Here is an 18,167-nt window from a genome sequence, read left to right as displayed (position 1 = left end):
TATTTAAAAAAAACAAAAAAAACTGAATTTAAAAAATTACAGAATTTATAAAAGAAGAGCAAAGCATTATTTCTTGATGGTGGGGCAGGGTACAAAAATAAACTGTGTCATTGCAGGTTCTTGCTCTTCCCACACATTCCATCAGTGTTGCATTCATGAGGGGTGGGCAGCAGGCAGCCTGTTGGCTTCCCTTTCCTGCCCCCTAACTTGCTCTAAGTTCAGAGTTAGCCTGGCAGGAGAGGGAGCCCTGTACTTATCGCCTGCCTTGCATCCACAAGGGATGCCTTTTGCACCCTGTGCCACATAAATTAATGAAAACCATTTTTTTTTTTCAAATAATTAAAACAAAAGCAAAAATTATGTTCAGCAGAAGCCCTTTTCATTAAAATCATGCTGGACAAGGGGGTATGATGTCTATTTAAAGGAGCAATATGCACCTTTTTTTACATTAACAGAATAAATAGAACATGTTAAACACATTATGGCAATTCTGAATTTTAAAAATGAATCTGTAACTAGAAGTTAAAGTATAGATAATGAGTCCCAAAAAAAGCCCAGACCTTCATCTCTTTGCAAGTGTTCTGACATATAGATCAGCATAAATCCATTATGAAGCAGACTTTTCTGTACACTTGTAATCTAATTAACTGCCTCACAACAACCAAGAGGCTAGAAATTAGGGATGCACCGTAGCCCGAATCCATCCCAAGGGATATGGCCAAATACCGAACCGAATCCTAATTGGCATGTGCTAATTAGTATCTGGAAGGAGTAAACTGTTTTACTTCCGTGTTCAAGCTGACAGTTAACACTTCCAAATCCTAATTAGCATATGCTAATTTGGATTCGGTTTGGCCAGGACTGTGGATTAGGCTGCATCTGAACCCTGCCCAAAAAGGCCGAATCCTGGCCAAATACTGAACCGAATCCTGGATTTGGTGCACCCCTATTAGAAATATGGAGTAAGTAGCTTCATTTTTACCTCAAATAACAAGAGATTTTTCTTAATTAAAACAAAAGGCAAAAAGTATGTTCAGCTCAAGCCATATTCACATAACTTGTATTGAACAAGGGGATATACTGTTGTGCTAATGATTTGTCCTTAGTAAGTAAGTTCCAGTCTTCACCCATCATTTGTAAGCTGCATTGAAAAGTCCTCACTGATGTAGCGGATTCTAATTGTAAAAAAAGGGCCTGTAGCTTTCATAGTATTTTTCAGTTCATTGCTTTCACATACCATGAAGGTAGAATTGTATATTCGGGATCATTGTGTACAGTGAATGTGACATCAGAACCTGGCTCCCACGCGAAGAGATAAACTAACCTGAATGGGGATTACAAAGAACAATTATAAAATCATTAAAGACCTGACAACATAGTATTTCAGTTATACAATATTGTGTCTTACCGAGGGTCATCTTTAGTCACCACAGCTTTTATATGAGACAAGAATTTGTTGCAGAAATTCATGCACACGGCAGGATCCCAGCTGTTTCTTTCGCCCTGTAAGACAACTGCATGCTAAATGTTTGAATTCTGTTTAACATTTATGTGCATAAAGCTGCAAACAAATATATAGTCAAAGAAGAGATTAACACAATTTTTAAAGTGATGTGTATATACACAAAGGCAGATATTTTTTTTGCACACACTTTAGCAGTCATTTGCAGAGCACTTAGCTTATGTAAAGCTCAGACACCGACTGCTTTAGTGCCACAGATTGTGAAAAAACTACTGTTTTTAATATCCAAATCCTTTCCATAATTGTGTATATTAGTTATATAGATAAAAATGATTGTGTGTGTGAATGTAATAGAAAACTTGTAGAGATTATAAACCCCACTGGGGCACAGACTGATGTGAATGATGTAGAATATCTGTAAAGCACTATGGAATACAGATTAAGACTATTATTATTACCCGGACAAGGTGAGGTATGTCTGATGTCTTGAAGGTCTCCAAAGACACAATTTTTCCCTCTTGGCTACGAAATCCTGCAACAATGATCGGAATTCCAAGAAGAAAGGACTGACACCACCATTTTAGTAGTTTGTACCTGGACAAAACAAAACACTTTCAGGGCCTAAGCCTGTCATAGAACTTGCAGTTTTGTATAGCTCTATACAAGAAGAAAGTCTGGATCCATCAACCTAGGGGCAAGGTTTATCAAAGTCTAAAATTAGAGTTCAGTAAAGAAAAACTCACCCACTTTCTATTAACTCCTATGGGATATTCAGAAGTTTTTTATCAAACTCAAACTCACTGATATTCAAATCCAGATAGAAAATACGCTTCTAAAAATCTCATAGTAATGAATAGAAAGTAGATAAGTTTATCTGCAGTGAGCTCTATTTCACACTTTGATAAATTGGCCCCCTAGCATTTTCACCTGCTAGAAAAAGACTGTGTTAACTGTCACAAGGCCCAGTAATTATGAGGGCAAAACATGTGTTGGCGTTATACTTTAGTTAATTGTTAACCTTACAGGGAGATTCTCAAATGTGACACAATTTTGTTGTGCGAGAACGAGGGCTTTGCTGCTCAGGTATACCCTTAGGCCAACAATCTGTGGCCCTATATCAGGTGGGGTTCTCTCAGACCTGATTGTAGGATTCCCTATCAGCACATATGAGCTCTGCAACTAGCTGTCAAGGATTTTCCTTGGCTAAAGCAACCTCAGATTCCTTTTTGTAATGGAAAAAAATATATATTATTGTCTTATTTACATAATTTCCAGTATTTACATAATTCATATTTATTCCTGCTTCAATGGAGCTGCAATCAAAGGTTCCTATTAGACACAAAGAATTTCTTCACATGCACACCCCGGCCTCTCCTCCTATTTCTGCCCTGTGCTCAGTAATTGTGGGGAACGGCACCACCTTACCAATATGGATTCCCATAGAAATTACCAGCACAACATAGTGATTCTATGCAGGGCATCCACCCTTGCAGGTATATTGCAGAAAGGATGTAACATTTTGTGGGTTGTCCACTTCGTCAGACATAACCACTCCGTGAAGCAGTGAGCTATTTATAATGCACAGGAAGTGACATCACTAAAATAATTAGCATAAAGTTCAACAAGATGAAAAAATACATATTTAGTCCATTGAGTTACCATCATTTTTTGATACAAAAAAAACTATTATGTTACAAAAAACAAATTATTAATCATAGTGTATCTAAAACAAAGTTGGCAGAAAGGTAACCAACAAAAAGTAACACATTTAGCTCTACCTTACCCTACCATACTAGTCTGATGGATGGAGCTGTCCCTGGTAAGTGAATATCAGCTATTTATCTCTGTAAAAGGAAACCAAAATGTATTAGTATAATATAATCCTATCAAACTACTATATTGACTTTATATAAAACAGGCTAAGTTAAACTCCTGTTTTGTCTGCAAGGCCCATATCCAGTAACATTCACGCTGTAATAAAAGTTTCTTTTTATCATAATCCACCCTGGTTTCAATTATCTGCCAAGTGAGAAAACTTAAGAAATGTTTAGCTAACGTAGTCTCCTTTCTCTTTTTTGCATTCACTGGCATTCCCTGTCCGGTCTAAAGGCTAACAGAGCGTCTATAGTGGCAACTCTAAAGCAGCAAGACGTGCTATCCTTAAATACTGGGGAATATTGAGAGCGGACCTTAAATATGGAAAATGATTTTGAAAATACAAAACATTTACTTGTGACACAAAAGGGTATTGTGTTAAGTGCCCCTGTGGGTTGCTTTTGGTTTGCTCTTACAGAGAAAAATAGCTAATATTCTCTTACCAGGGACAGCTCCATCCTACTGACTAGTATGCGTAAGGTAGCGCTAAATTTGTTACTTTTTGTTGGTTACCTTTGTGACAACTTTGATTTGGATATACTATGTTTAACAATTTGTTTTTTTTTTGTAACAACAGTTTTTATGTATAAAAAAAAAAAATTCTCTATAGCATGGACTGGGTTAATATGGTTACACAGTAACTCAGTGGACTAAACACGGTGTATACCCTGTTGAACTTTATGCAAATTATTTTAGTAATTAGTCACAACCCGTGTGTTATTAATAGCTCACTGCTTCACTGAATGGTTATGTCTGACGAAGGGGACAACCACCCAAACCTTACATCCTTTCTGCAATAAACCTGCAAGGGTGGATGCCCTTCATAGAATTGCCACGTTGTGCTGGTAATTTCTTTGGGAATCCTATTACATGTACCATGTCCACTTACCTGTATTTTACAGGAATTATAAATGGAAGAAACATGAAATACAGGACAAATTACAGATCTTGGTATTAAACAGATTGACAGCAGGAGCTGAGAGACTGCAGTGATTTAGAACCCCCATTTTATATTTTTTCCAGGGAACCAGAAAACATGGTGGAAAATCAGGGAAACACTTTATATACTGGTGGGTTTGAGATTTTACTGTAATCCCAAAAAAAAGGTTAGTTGCCCTGCTAGAAGTTTGCCCCTAGCTCTAATACACTCCTTATAAGTAAATACTGCATGCCCCAGTGTCTTTGTGTTTCAGATTTTATAAAGTTACATAGAAAAACAAGTTGGATATGTGGCAGGTTACATAGATACTCACTTCAAGCATTGTATTGCTGTTCCTGGCTCTGTAAGCTTTGGAATTCTGAATGCTGATTGGCAGCAGATTACTTCTAACACTACGCACTTCAGTTACATACTGACCCAGGGGGAAATAAAGATACAAAAGTTTCCCAAGCAGGCATAAGAAAGGATACAGATTTGTTCTCTAGTACCGAACATACTGATCTTTCTCTGAGCTGAATATACAGCATCTATTATTTTTAAGGCTAAGATGCTTTACTATATATAGGACAGTAAATAAATCAGGCTGTACAAAGCAAAATAGTCTCCCACTTACATGCAAACAGTAGAAACGCTATTAAATGTGAAGGGATGTCCTTTTTTCTGCCTTCCCCTCAAGTTAATTTAAGAAACCAAAGAAAGTGTATACATACCCAGAAAGGTGTAGCTAGAAAAAAAGCACAGTTTAGATATGGAAGGTACAGTTTATAAAAATTATAGGTGTATGGTAGTTCTTGCAGATGACTAGATGTCCAGCAACCAGACTCCAAAAAGATGCTGATGGATTAGCTCCTGAGAAATAATTCATATTTCTTATGTGTTTGTATGCTTTTTGCATATTGTAAGTACAACTGAGACAGGACTTCAGAATGAAGATCATATATCTTATAATTTTCCTATTAAAGAATCTTACTAATATAGTATATACATATCTGTAAATATTGCCTCTTACATCTTCACAAGCCACCATTTTGTGTTGTACTCCCTCAGAGACCATCTGACTGGAAATAATGCAGTTTTCAATATGGGATTGTCCAATGGCACAAACTACTATAAAGGCAATAAAAATAAATAAAACTATTGTGTACCTGTTAAAACTTCTTTGTTGGTGAGGGTTTCGGATTTGGGCACTAGTCTTCAACTCTATGTAAGAAGATGGAGGGATACTGCTCTTGGCTGATGGGTCAGTACAGTCCACCTCCCCCGAAATCAGAAGCGAGTGTGAGGTAAGTCGAGCCAGTAACACACTGCAATATGCCTCATTGGTATTAACTACTGCAGACTGGGAAGGCTGTCTGTCTGGGGAGTCTTAAGTGATAACATAGAAAGTTGTATGAAACAGCAACATACATAAAATACATTCAACGTACAAAGGCACAAAATAGAAAATCCAATGGGTAATAATATGCCTTGACGCAATTCAATATGATTGCATAATTTGGTATATACACAATATGCTGTGTGCTCATACTGCCCCTATTTGATTTTGATTTTTAGAAAACCAGAAAATTGATAATGCTTCTTTCAGGTCTTTTGCATTTTAGGGATAGTACAGACCTGGCACTGTTCGAAGTTTCAGGTTGTCTTGCAAAATATCCATCTGATCTGATCCATATGGTCCATCTAGGTACAAGACAACCTGATGGTTTAAACTGTGAATATGTCTCATGCTATGTGTACCAAATGCATTTGTAGTACAGGTATCAGACCCCTTATCTGGAAACCCCTTATCCAGAAAGATCTGAATTATGGAAAGGCCATCTCCCATAGACTCCATTTTAATAAAAAAATTCACATTTTTAAAAATGGTTTCCTTTTTCTCTGTAATAATAAAACAGTACCTGCTACTTGATCCCAACAAAGATATAATTAATCCTTATTGGAGGAAAAACAATCCTATTGGGTTTAATTACTCTTTAAATAATTTTTTTGTAGCCTTAAGGTAGGAGATCCGAATTACTGAAAAACCCCAGGTCCCGAACATTCTGAATAATGGGTCCCATATCTGTATATATCATTTTATTAAAACTACTCTGTATTTACACAATTATACTTATTGTAACCGATTACACTTTGCGGTTTTAGTTTGTTCAATAGTACAGACCTGCACAAATGTAACTTTCAAATTTGTAACCAGAGTACATGAGCCTTTCCTGTTCCTGTGTCCTCTCTTCCCTTTTCTTCCGTGCTGCCTCTGTTTCCCTTTCACTTATATAAAATGTTCCTTTGAACAGAGTGACAGCTAAAAGCCAGCCTTCCTGTGTCTCATAAGGAGTGCAAAGGAGCTTTGTGAGGTGGCCCCGCCAGGTGACAAAATCTCGATCAATAGGCCTGAGGATAGCAAATAAAAGAAATTCATGTAAAAAACCAAGAAGGAAGCAGTTATAAACAGTAACATAGTACAAGTTAAGCAAAACTGTAAAGGCAAAGGTCTAATAAGTTCACCTTCTTTTTCATCACTGCTGTTCTATTGATGGCCCCAGCCAGATGGTTTATTGATTTTTTTTATATTGTGATTTTTAAAATAACGGATATTCACACTAAACCCTGCGGTGTAATTACCGTTTACTGCCACCTTCCACATGTGTTCCTAGGACACTTTGGTTCTTCTCTAACCATGTCAGTATGTGAAGCAAACCCTCTTTTTCTTCCTCATTCCTGCGTACATAGTGGGATTCATAACCATCCATTACATTCCAACCAGGTGAGTCTTTTTTCCTTATTCCTACTGGAGGGCTGTAATAACGTAACTTTCTGTTATCCTGATGGTACTGACGGTTTTCATCAAGAGAAAAGTGGCCAACTTCTGAGGGCAGCCTGTAGAATGGGAAAGAACCCTGGTAGAGGGAATGTAGGGTTTTTAGGGAAGAACATGACATAAATGGGCATTTTGCTATAGGAGAAGACAGTGAATTCTGATCAGGGCCTCTCTTCAAAGGTCGCTCTGTGAAAGAAAAAGAAATTTATGATCAGAACAGACAAAAATTTTATTATTTCAAAATGATTGCTTTAGATTCTGAACTTTTTGGTTACTGTGATGCTGGTTACCACAACATCAGAGGGTTGTCATCCAGAAAAGGTGTCAACTCTAGTAACATCTCTTCTTCAGCAAGTGATTTTTTTTTCTATATGGAGACATTCACAAAAGCAACAACAATTTCAGATGCTAAAAGAGGTCCAGAAGAGTACAGTCACGCAGAGCAACTGACAGCTGCAATTTATTGTTACCAGATCATTCGGAAATTCTGATTCATAGAAAAACACCTTTTAACTTGGATTTTAAGCAAGAAAATTTGCAGCGCATTTCTCTAAACAAAATCCCTAATGCAAAGCAGAATTTGTGAATGGGCATTTCTATGTTACTTTACATGTCAGGTTAAAGTGATGCCACCCTGCCACTTTGTTCCCTACATGGCAGTGCTGCTGGGCCTCCTAATCAGTGCTCCTTTATTGTGGGTGTGGGGACTGTATTTTAAACATTTTTCAGAAAAAAAATAATGAATGTATAATACAAAGTGCCTTATTTTACTCTATATGAGCACATTTTTTCTGAATACAGATCCCATTTAAGTTTCAGAGAACCATGAAAAATTGGCAACTAAAATCTAGGTCTGTGCTGTATACCGCATTGGTTTTACTGGCATGGTCATATAAACGTATAAATCATATAAAGCATAGAGATTATAGGAGTCATGTACTACCCTAGGGCCAGAGAGGTAGAAAATCGAGTTCAATCTGCTGTGGTTTTAGCGCTTTACTCCCTGCCCTGCAGCCAGCAGCATTGCCAAAATGAAGCGAAGAGAATGATTTTCATGAATACAGAGCAGCCTGTATATGGCAACCAAGGGATGCATCATTTAGAAAACCTTGCTCTGCACTTTCCAAAAGATCTTTTTGTGGAGGTACGGAGTGCACCCTAAAAATGGAAAGATGTTAAGTTCAAGAGCTAAAGGGTGCAAAAAAGGAGCACTTCTGCGTTTGTAAGTTAACCTAATTAGCCTTTAGCGGGAAATGGTGGAAAGGATAAAAAGTAGTAGCCGAGAAATACACACAGGCAGAAACATATAAACCGTTCATTACCCATTTTCGCTTTCTGCATAGCCACTCGATTCCCCTCCATCCCTACAGCTAAATATTTTGAAAGCTGGTTTAAGCATGCGCAGTGACACTCCGTGGCGGGTTCTGAAGTAGCCCAGTAAATGGTGCGCAAGTGCGGGCGGAAGTGATGCAAATGTGACCTGTTGGGAAGTAAGTACAGGGAAGGGGGACTGTCTGTGACAGGGCACACGCCGCAGCCAGATTCTTCCGGCATTATCAAATTGTTGAGCTCTAGAAGCGAAAGTACCGGTATATCTGTGCTTGGCTTGGATAGGCTGGGAGTACACCTTGCTCTATTTCTATCCACTTCCGCTTGTGGCTATACTGGGACTTTGAGAGCAAAACATTCAGAAGCTGTTGGAGGAATCTGCCCGTAAAACGATCGCAAGCTGCTTGAATAATCTGCCTGCAAAGGGGTCAGAAGCTGCTGGGGGGGCTATCTGCCTGCAAAGGGATCAGAAGCTGCTGGGGGAATCTGCCTGCAAAGGGGTCAGAAGCTGCTGGGGGAATCTGCCTGCAAAGGGGTCAGAAGCTGCTGGGGGAATCTGCCTGCAAAGGGGTCAGAAGCTGCTGGGGGAATCTGCCTGCAAAGGGGTCAGAAGCTGCTGGGGGGGCTATCTGCCTGCAAAGGGGTCAGAAGCTTCTGGGGGGGCTATCTGCCTGCAAAGGGGTCAGAAGCTGCTGGGGGGGCTATCTGCCTGCAAAGGGGTCAGAAGCTTCTGGGGGGGCTATCTGCCTGCAAAGGGGTCAGAAGCTGCTGTGGGAATCTGCCTGCAAAGGGGTCAGAAGCTGCTGGGGGAATCTGCCTGCAAAGGGATCAGAAGCTGCTGGGGGAATCTGCCTGCAAAGGGGTCAGAAGCTGCTGGGGGAATCTGCCTGCAAAGGGGTCAGAAGCTGCTGGGGGAATCTGCCTGCAAAGGGGTCAGAAGCTGCTGGGGGAATCTGCCTGTAAAGGGGTCAGAAGCTGCTGGTGGAATCTGCCTGTAAAGGGGTCAGAAGCTGCTGGGGGAATCTGCCTGTAAAGGGGTCAGAAGCTGCTGGGGGAATCTGCCTGTAAAGGGGTCAGAAGCTGCTGGGGCAATCTGCCTGTAAAGGGGTCAGAAGCTGCTGGGGGAATCTACCTGCAAAGGGATTAAAAGCTGTTGGAGGAATGTGATGCTAATGTCATCTTTAAAGCTCAAAGATTGAAGCAGGTGAAAGGAAAAAGTAAGGAAAGTTGAAAAGCAGTGTAAAGTCAAATTCGTAATACAGATAAGTAAGGCTGATGCCACACCAGGCGTAGGGCTGATTTTTTCGGCAAGCGGAAAAACGATTGCCGAAAAATCAGCCCTACGCCTGCTACTTGTGCCTGCACCCGAATGAATGGAATACGCTCGGGTGCAGGCACATGTAGCCAATATACGCACGAAAACGCGTGAGAATGCAAAGTCTCGCGTTTTCATGCGTATATCGGCTACATGTGCCTGCACCCGAGCGTATTCCATTCATTCGGGTGCAGGCACAAGTAGCAGGCGTAGGGCTGATTTTTCGGCAAGCGTTTTTCCGCTTGCCGAAAAAATCAGCCCTACGCCTGGTGTGGCTTCAGCCTAAGCTTTTAGCCTGCATTAAAATTAAGGCAGTAAGTGTAATGTGTGATTTTTCACATCTCTAAAAAAACTTAAAGTGCTGCTTCAAATGTCTTGGTATGGCCAGCTGGTGATCTGTAGAATACTGGCTAAAGCTGATGGATGAAGCTACACTGATTGTCTGTTGGCCCCAGGGAGCTGCAAAGAGGTGCAAATCTTTATAATTTCAAAAGAAGAACTAATGGTCATGTGGCATACTTTTAGTGTAGTGGTCACAAGAGCAGTGGCATTTTATATGTCATGCTGCCATGGAAATGGTGCATGATATTGAAAGAAAACAGTCATTTTTTCAAGTAATGTTCCTTTAAATCTGAATGAAGGCCAGCTGTGCTTAACTGATCACCTGATCATGATCTACTGATACATACAGGGTACCCTGGGAACAGAAGGTAAGAATAAAAAGTGTCAGCTCAGAATTCAAGCTACCTCCCGGAGGTAAAAATAGAGTGACAACTGTTATATTATTGAGTTGAAAAGAAAGAATGCGGCAGATACTTTTACCTTTTTGGGCTCACAAACTGTCAGCCCTTTCTGAGCTTAAAAAAAACTTTGCAGCTTGTACTACCAGCACCAACTGCCACTGGTAATTTAAAGGGTCAGTATATTCCTTTTCTAAACATTAGCACAATAAATAGATCCTATGTTGAAAATGTGTTCTGCCTATTATTTCAATAAAAATATATATTTTGCCCTGTTTTGCTATTATAAAGAGCTAATGGGAAACTATTTTGTTTTTCCCTAAACACACTTCCCTTCTTTTCCTTAAGCTTTGTATAAACAAACCCTAAGCTGTACCCTTTCTTCTGCTTTGGGATAAAGAGCTACTCATTATACAGAGGGTTTTTCTGTGGAGTTTCTGTTTGCTTTACTTGTTACTCCTAGGCGAACTATAACTTGGCAGAAAGAATGAGAAAGTCAGACAGGAAATGAAACTGGTTTCATGTTCTTGTTTAGTGCAAACAAATAACAACACATATAGATATAATTAAAACAGCTATCAAGAGTATATCCTGCATAAGCCCTATCCATTGAGCTCAAAGAAGAGCACAGCCAAATATGTTGGTGTCTTATAAATGTGTTACTTATAGTGGTGGTTTTATACTCCTTAGAAGAAGAGCTGCACCCAAAACAGTTTTGTACATAATGAAAGAAAATGTTATTCTCTTGCTAGCCTACCTCTCATTTCCTTCTCATCAGGCAATGGTTTTTTTTTTTACATTACATTGTCAACTGTACCAGTGTAAATGTTCATAAATAAGCTCCATTTATTTAATAAACAATTTAACTTTGATCTGCAACAAAAAAATGAGCTAGCTCTTTAATTGCGTCTGGAAATTTAGCCTTGTATTATTCAAAATTTTTGCATTCCGTTTTAAAAATGCTGTCCTTTAGCCCTTGCTTCCTATGCTCACAACACCTACTTTCTTCTTTCTCTTGCTCTCTCACTCACACTGTGTTTTCTTTAAAATATTTTTGCAGGTCAGGCTTCTCACTTCTTTGCCATTTTATGGATCGCAAGAGAAAATTAATTTGTGATGCATTCAAAGTGAAGAAGCTACGAGACAGCTGTTCGAGAGATGGAACAGATCTAAAAGCATCTGCTTCTCCGTATCCGGGTAACGAGGAAATGCATTTTCTATTAGTAATATTGTGTTTTTTTAAAGGAGAAGGAAAGGAAAATAAAGAGTTAATCTCAAGCTGCAGGCATACCTTCAGTTCTCTCAATAGCGCCCTTAAGTCTCCCCATATTTCTCCCATTCAGATGATCAGAAGCCTCATAGGAAAAAAAAACTGCTGACCTCTGTAAAGAAACTTCCCATAATGCCTTGCTCCTGCACCAAGACCAGTGTACATGCCCAGTTTGTTAGACTATGAGGAAGCTTCCTGCTGATTGGTTCAGATCACACATTCCTAAGGGGGGGGGGGAGGGAGCAGGAGAGAGGAAAGAGCTTCGTGTCTCTGGCACAGGAAAACAAACAGACAACAAATCCTGTTTCTTTTGACAGAGAACTCAGTGCAGCTTTTCTGTGAGTGCTTATGGCTGTATTTACACCTACATTACATTAGACCTTCCTGATAAAGCTTACTCAGTTTTTACCTTTCCTTCTCGTTTAATGGTTTTCCATTTTCGTGCGTCTTATTTTCAGACTTCACGGAGGACCCTCATGGAGCCGTCTCATACCTGTGTGCCCTCTTTCCCCGTAAATTATTCAATGATACTTTGCCTCCTCTCTTTCTAAAACATCAGCTATACAGTCTTTTACAAGATCGCACAGCAGTAGACAGATTGTTGGTGAGTGATAAAATAAGTCAAATTTAAATAGGTATTTCATTAAAAAAGATCCCTGACACTTACATTATAGTGTTCAAAGCTGCCTATGTGTTGTGCTGCTAAATGGGTCGTTCACATAGCAAACGTTTAATTTCCATTAAACAGGGCCCACTAGGTTGTTTCCGGTGTCCCATTGGCCCAGTTGACCCTGTTTCTAATATTGAACTTAAAGTTTCATTTTCACCTACCATATCTTCTGGAGTAGCTTTTTTTTTGGGGGGGGGGGGGAGTTATTCTATGTTCTTCATGTTCTAATTGTTACATACATGAGTTGATACATTTCTTATCTTTGGCCCTGTTGAGTAATAATCCTTGAGTTTAATTTAAGGTAGCTGTTAGAATTGATACAGTAGTTACTAATGTTCCACAGATGCTGCAAATTGTAGCAGTTCAGAGGCTGTGCCTGGATTACTGACCAGCCAGACTAAAATACCAGGTGTATTACATAATATATATATACATAACATATAATATATATATTGCAAAATCCATTTCTCTGATTTGACATTTTTCTGTATCTGTCAGCAGGGAAGTATATTGTACATAGATGTTTGTTGATTCAATAGGATGCACAAAAAATATTTTAATGACATATGACTTATCATATTGCTGTATTTTTCTGGATCTGCCACCTCAGTAGTCCTCTTCTTGCTTCGTTTCTCTTGCATTTTTGTTTTTTTACCAGTCTTAATCTGTATTGGAATCTGATTTTTGTCTATACTCCCTTCTATATAATCACATTCCTTTTCTTTCAGAGTTCCCTCCAGCAAAAAGGGGAGGTGTGTTTAGTTCAGACTGGATTTGATCCTGACACATTCATGGTTGTAATGACTGATGACTTACGTAGGACCGCCCTCAGCAGCAGTGAAGGGGGCTCACGGGCTACTGTTGTCCGCAAATTCCTGGACTGTGATCTTTTGTTATCACCCAAAATTAGCTACGGCAGAGATGAAGTGATGATGAAACACCGCTTTAGTGATGGAGAAATAACGTAAGCAAATGGGGTTGCAGTGGACAGGGTACTGTAAAATAATTGAGGAGGAAAGTGGGATACCAGAAGAAAATAAATATGCAAGTCTATAAAACTAGAAAATCATTAAAAGTTTGTCGCAGGTAGATGTTTATTTGCATCCAAATGGAAAAAAGAAGCCCCACTTGAAATTTAGTGGAACTTTACAATGGTATGCAAGACATAGGTTAGAATACAAAATGTGAACTTATTTCTCTGAGCACTTTTGCATTTCATTTATTTTAGGTATTAAGACTGTCAATACCAGGCTTTTAGCTCAGTAGTCAGTGACCCTAGAGTTAAATGACTGGGCAGTAGGTAGCATATAGTTAGTTAGGGTTGCTGACACTAAAAACAGAAAAGGAATGTAAATTGCAAAAGTGCTCAGAGGAGTAAGTTTACATTACATTCATTTTCTATTTGTGGTTAGATCTCCTCTCTTACACCATGGCAAAATCTTTATATGGGAAATCCTAGCTAAGCTTTTTTATTTTGTATTACTGGGTCAACCTAGAGCTGGGCACAAACTCAATCTTCGCATTTGTCATTTTATTTCTGTATTACCAAGCTAAATTTAAAGATGGTTTGGTAACTGCTGATTGGCTGCTATGGGCAACTGCCCTGGTATTAACTGCCATACTGCTATCAAGCACCTGTTTGTAAATCAGCTCTTTAACTTTAACAGTATTGTAAATATGTATTTCCTGTGCTCAAATTTTTCTCACTTTTACCTCCTCTTACTTTCATTGCTACTCAGCTGTGTGGTAAGACCTCACAGTTATCGCAGGGAAACTTCAATTTTATATGCCCTGATTTTAAGTTTTCCCTCATTTGACACTGTTTTTTGTTGTTGTTGTCCTACCTATATTTATTGCATAATAATTTTTTTTTCCGGAATTTAAACCATTTTTTCTGGCCCCTAAAAAAATCTGTGTGTAAAGCGGAAGAAAAACTTACATATAACTTAACATATTACCATGACGTACACATCATGCCTCTCTTTGGCACTTCATCTACTGTATGTGCTTTGTAGTCTTTCTTCACTTTTCAGTGAAGGAAGTGCATCCTTCTTACTGACTGCAGAAACACCATTTGTTGCCTACCTATATACAACCTCCCACCATAAGAGTGAAGACCTTGCAGATCATTGGAAAGACATGACATTACACAGGGTGCGTAATTAGACAGCGGCCTTTGCTTCCTGTTGATCTTTTTTTTTTGTAATGTACTGTGACCCTCTGCAGGACAATTACCTATTATAAAGATATAAGTCATCACCTCATATTTCAGAGCTTAAAGCATTCACCCTGCAGTGTGGAGTCTCTAAATAGTCATTAATTGCCTCTGTGACTTCTCATATCCTTATAAATTACAGAAACTGGAATATTATCCCCATATGTTTCAACTGAGAGCATATGTGTATTATCTCCTGTTTCTACAGAAAGCTGGTTCGTGCTGGACTACTGACAGTGAGAGATGCTGGGAGCTGGTGGTTAGCTGTACCAGGAGCTGGAAGGTTCATTACACATTTTATAAAGGGTATGGCCTTGACACTACATTGTAATTTTTTGCATTGTTACTTTAATGCTGTTTTAACCCAGTCAATCCCATTCCTTTTAATTCTTTCTTGTTCAGGAAGGAAAGCTCTCCTTTCTCAGATCCGCAGATCTCGCTATAAAGAAGTTCTTCTTACAGACCTTTCCACTCGCAAGGCTCCCCCTAACCTTCGCTTGGGGATGGAGTTTCATATACATGACATAATAGGAGCAGGTCTAGTTGACTGGTGAGTCATTTTACTGCATACAGTGTAACACTGTTTGCCGACTTCCACTGCTCTCTAGTTCTTGTTCATTTACACTGTTTGTCTCTCTTGTTTCCTTAAATTTTTTTTTTAGTATTCCAACAGCCTCAGGAACGCTCCTCCGGATATCTGAAACCTAACAGAGATTGTGCTCCTTCTAGTTCCTTGTCATCTCACCACCATCCCTTTGTATTTTTCAAATGGGAAAAGGCTACTGCAGCTTCATTTGGCGTTTCTTTCTGCATCACTTATGGGTTAATTTATGCCAAAATATAAATTTGTAATAAAGTAATTTAATGTTGTAAATATTGGTTTAGCTGTATTTACGCAATAAAAATCCACATATAAATAGTTACATATATTTAAAACACTCCATTTAAAAGCATGGAACAATAGTGCACAGAAAGAGAAACAAAATACATTACCATATATATTAGAGATTCATATCTGTAGGGCAGGTCCCCTAGGCGGATGGATCTTAAAGGTCATTTAGGTTGAGATTTGAGGTAAATGCTATGTTATTTCAAAGATATAAATCTGAATGCCCAGGTTAGAACCCAGTAGCGATGAATTTGTGATGAATGCTTATCTGTTGTCATATGTTCCCTAAGGTCTAAGGGTGCTTTGCTGCCTGTGTTTGGTGGTAAAGATTTTTGTATGATTACACTATTTTTTTATTTTTTTTACACATTAGGTCAGCATTTTAGACCAACAACCTGAATTTTTACAATATGGACCTTATCCTAAACTGTTACCCATTGGGTGCCATAAAATCCTCATCATATGTTACATCATAAACTTGACATAATCTCACCCAGGGATGAGGAGTTAAAAGCAGAGGTCTGTTTTATGACCCTTAACACAACCCATGACCAGCTGACCCACACTCACTGCAGGACTGTATAGTGCTGTAAAATTATACAAATATGGTGCTGTATTCTTTTATAGCTGTATGTATATTAATTATGTGGCTGTATGATAATAAATATGTGGCACTGCATGCTTCCAAGGCTGAGACACAGGCAGTTCCTAGCAGACAGCAAGTACAGGTGTTATCTTGTCATGTGTCCAATGTTCTGCGGACAGGCTAACCAGACAAAGCTCTGCAGGTAAGGTAGGGGAATGCTGACATAATTTCAGTTTGTAGAGAAGTAGTAAAGGAAAACATAGGACAGCAATGTTTTGCTTGGTGTTAAGCAAATCTAAATACAAACAAATCTATTTACTCTTGAAAAAAATGATTTCAGCACAGGATTCTGGTAGAGGAAAACTATACAATTATGTTGTAAACAAAATGTGAACCTATGATGCCTTTCTTCTGTTTTCTATCAGATACTTTCCACAATAAAAATTTGATGCACTGAAAGAGCAGAGAATTACCTCTTGATTAAAACAATGACACTGTAACACATTTTATAACTTGGATAACTATATTAAGGAAATAATTATGACAGCACATTGTAGTATCTGCACTGTGAAATGCAGTCTTATTCTAACTTTGCACTATGAAAGGACAGACAATGCAGATGGTTGAAAGGATAAGTCCCTGTCCTCTCCTCCTTACAACCATAGGAATCTCTCTAGAACTAATCTAATTGCATTTAGGTCCAGACTGGGATTCAAAATAGGCCTGGCATTTTAATATATAGAAGCACAAACAGTTCCCGCCAACCCACTACATAGTAACTGTCTATGGCATCTTCCAGCAGCCCCCCTGGCATTTGTCATAATCCACAGATTGCCAGTCCCAGCCTGACTGCACTTCTCAAAGATACACATACTTAAGTGAGCTAGAAGGTTGAACCCATACACACTGAAGCTGTATGTCCCATTGATATAGGGTTGCAGTGGAATTAAAAGTGCATGGGTGTATGGTAGAGGTATGAATAGAAATGACTGCTTGCTGTGGTGGATTGAATGAAGCACTAGTGGTGAAAAAAGGTTTGTAAATGGATGTAAAGACAACCTGAACAGATAAAAGTTGTTACAGTAGCTCCATGCAGTATCGGCAATGCTGGAACTGATTTTAAGCTTTTAATCATCCGAGGAGAATAATGTCTCTGAAATGTAAAAATCTGCTGTTTCCACTCATTAAGTCTTGGTGACCTGTACCCTCCCTCCACCACCATTTTCCTCACTGCTTTTTTGTACCCATCCCAAACTTTTACCCAACCTTTTTTAAATTCCCTTGTTTTGCTGTTCCTTCTTCCATTTCTGTAACTTCCACTTTTGTCTGTTCTGCCCTTTACCTTATTCAATCCTGTTTACTTATTCATTTTGTTATATTTGCCCTCTTCCATTTCATAGACATTTGCAGCCACATGTTGGCCCTGTTACTATGGAATACGTAGCTGGAAACTGATAAATTTATCCCCAATGTCTGCTTGTTTCAACAGGCAAAATTTGATAGATCAATAGTCAATTGGCAGGAGGTTTAAAGCTAACTCTTCTGATCTTTTAAAGGAGAAGGAAATGTAAAAATCACTAGGGGGGGGGGGGGGCAGATGTTACCCCCCCCCATGACTTTTATTGCTTACCCTTTACTCCAGAGAAAACCTCACCAACCTGGTGTACCTGCAGCCAATGTTTCCATTCCTTCTGTCTTCTGAATCCCGGGGCCAGGGTGCAGTATAGTGAAAAAGTCAGCTTTTTTTTTGTTAAAGTTTGGCTTTTCAGATGCGCAAGCACACAAAGACAGAAGATAGAAGAGGAGACGCTCGCAGCTACCCTGGACTTTTATTGCTTACCCTTTACCTTGTAGAAAACCTCACCAACCTGCTGTACCTGCAGCGAGTGTTTCCTCTTCCTTCTGTCTTCTGAATCCCGGGGACAGGGTGCAGTATAGTGAAAAGACAGCTTTTTTTTTGTTAAAGTTTGGCTTTTCACATGGGCAAGCACACAAAAACAGAAGATAGAGGAGGAGACACTCGCTCGCAGCTACCCTGGGCTGGTGCAGTTTTCTTCTGAG

At 39.1% G+C, this 18,167-nt stretch overlaps 2 protein-coding genes across 10 annotated transcripts; one reads left to right on the top strand and one right to left on the bottom strand.

Moving 5' to 3' along the window:
• Window positions 1-123: 123 nt before the first annotated feature.
• dxo (decapping exoribonuclease) lies at window positions 124-8,544 on the bottom strand. 3 transcript variants are annotated; one of them, XM_012968398.3, is made up of 8 exons: window positions 8,415-8,544; window positions 6,897-7,278; window positions 6,439-6,665; window positions 5,892-5,957; window positions 5,423-5,642; window positions 1,921-2,056; window positions 1,409-1,503; window positions 124-1,324 (listed from the first exon to the last, which is right to left on the bottom strand). In XM_012968398.3, the coding sequence occupies exons 1-8, from the start codon at window positions 8,452-8,454 to the stop codon at window positions 1,216-1,218; spliced, it is 1,275 nt and encodes a 424-aa protein (XP_012823852.2). In that variant the 5' UTR covers window positions 8,455-8,544; the 3' UTR covers window positions 124-1,215.
• On the top strand, window positions 8,489-16,565 carry stk19 (serine/threonine kinase 19). 7 transcript variants are annotated; one of them, XR_004219475.1, is made up of 8 exons: window positions 9,555-9,638; window positions 11,537-11,673; window positions 12,205-12,350; window positions 13,145-13,380; window positions 14,432-14,570; window positions 14,840-14,937; window positions 15,034-15,181; window positions 15,294-16,565. XR_004219475.1 is itself a non-coding variant. In XM_012968582.3 (7 exons), the coding sequence occupies exons 2-7, from the start codon at window positions 11,565-11,567 to the stop codon at window positions 15,337-15,339; spliced, it is 783 nt and encodes a 260-aa protein (XP_012824036.1). In that variant the 5' UTR covers window positions 8,489-8,582; window positions 11,537-11,564; the 3' UTR covers window positions 15,340-16,565.
• The last annotated feature ends 1,602 nt before the right edge of the window (window positions 16,566-18,167 follow it).

The sequence above is a fragment of the Xenopus tropicalis genome, chromosome 8 (assembly GCF_000004195.4).
Source record: "Xenopus tropicalis strain Nigerian chromosome 8, UCB_Xtro_10.0, whole genome shotgun sequence".
In the NCBI taxonomy this organism is placed as follows: Eukaryota; Metazoa; Chordata; class Amphibia; order Anura; family Pipidae; genus Xenopus; species Xenopus tropicalis.
Note: the sequence above shows the minus strand (reverse complement) of the source record. Positions and strands in the feature narration are given on the sequence as shown.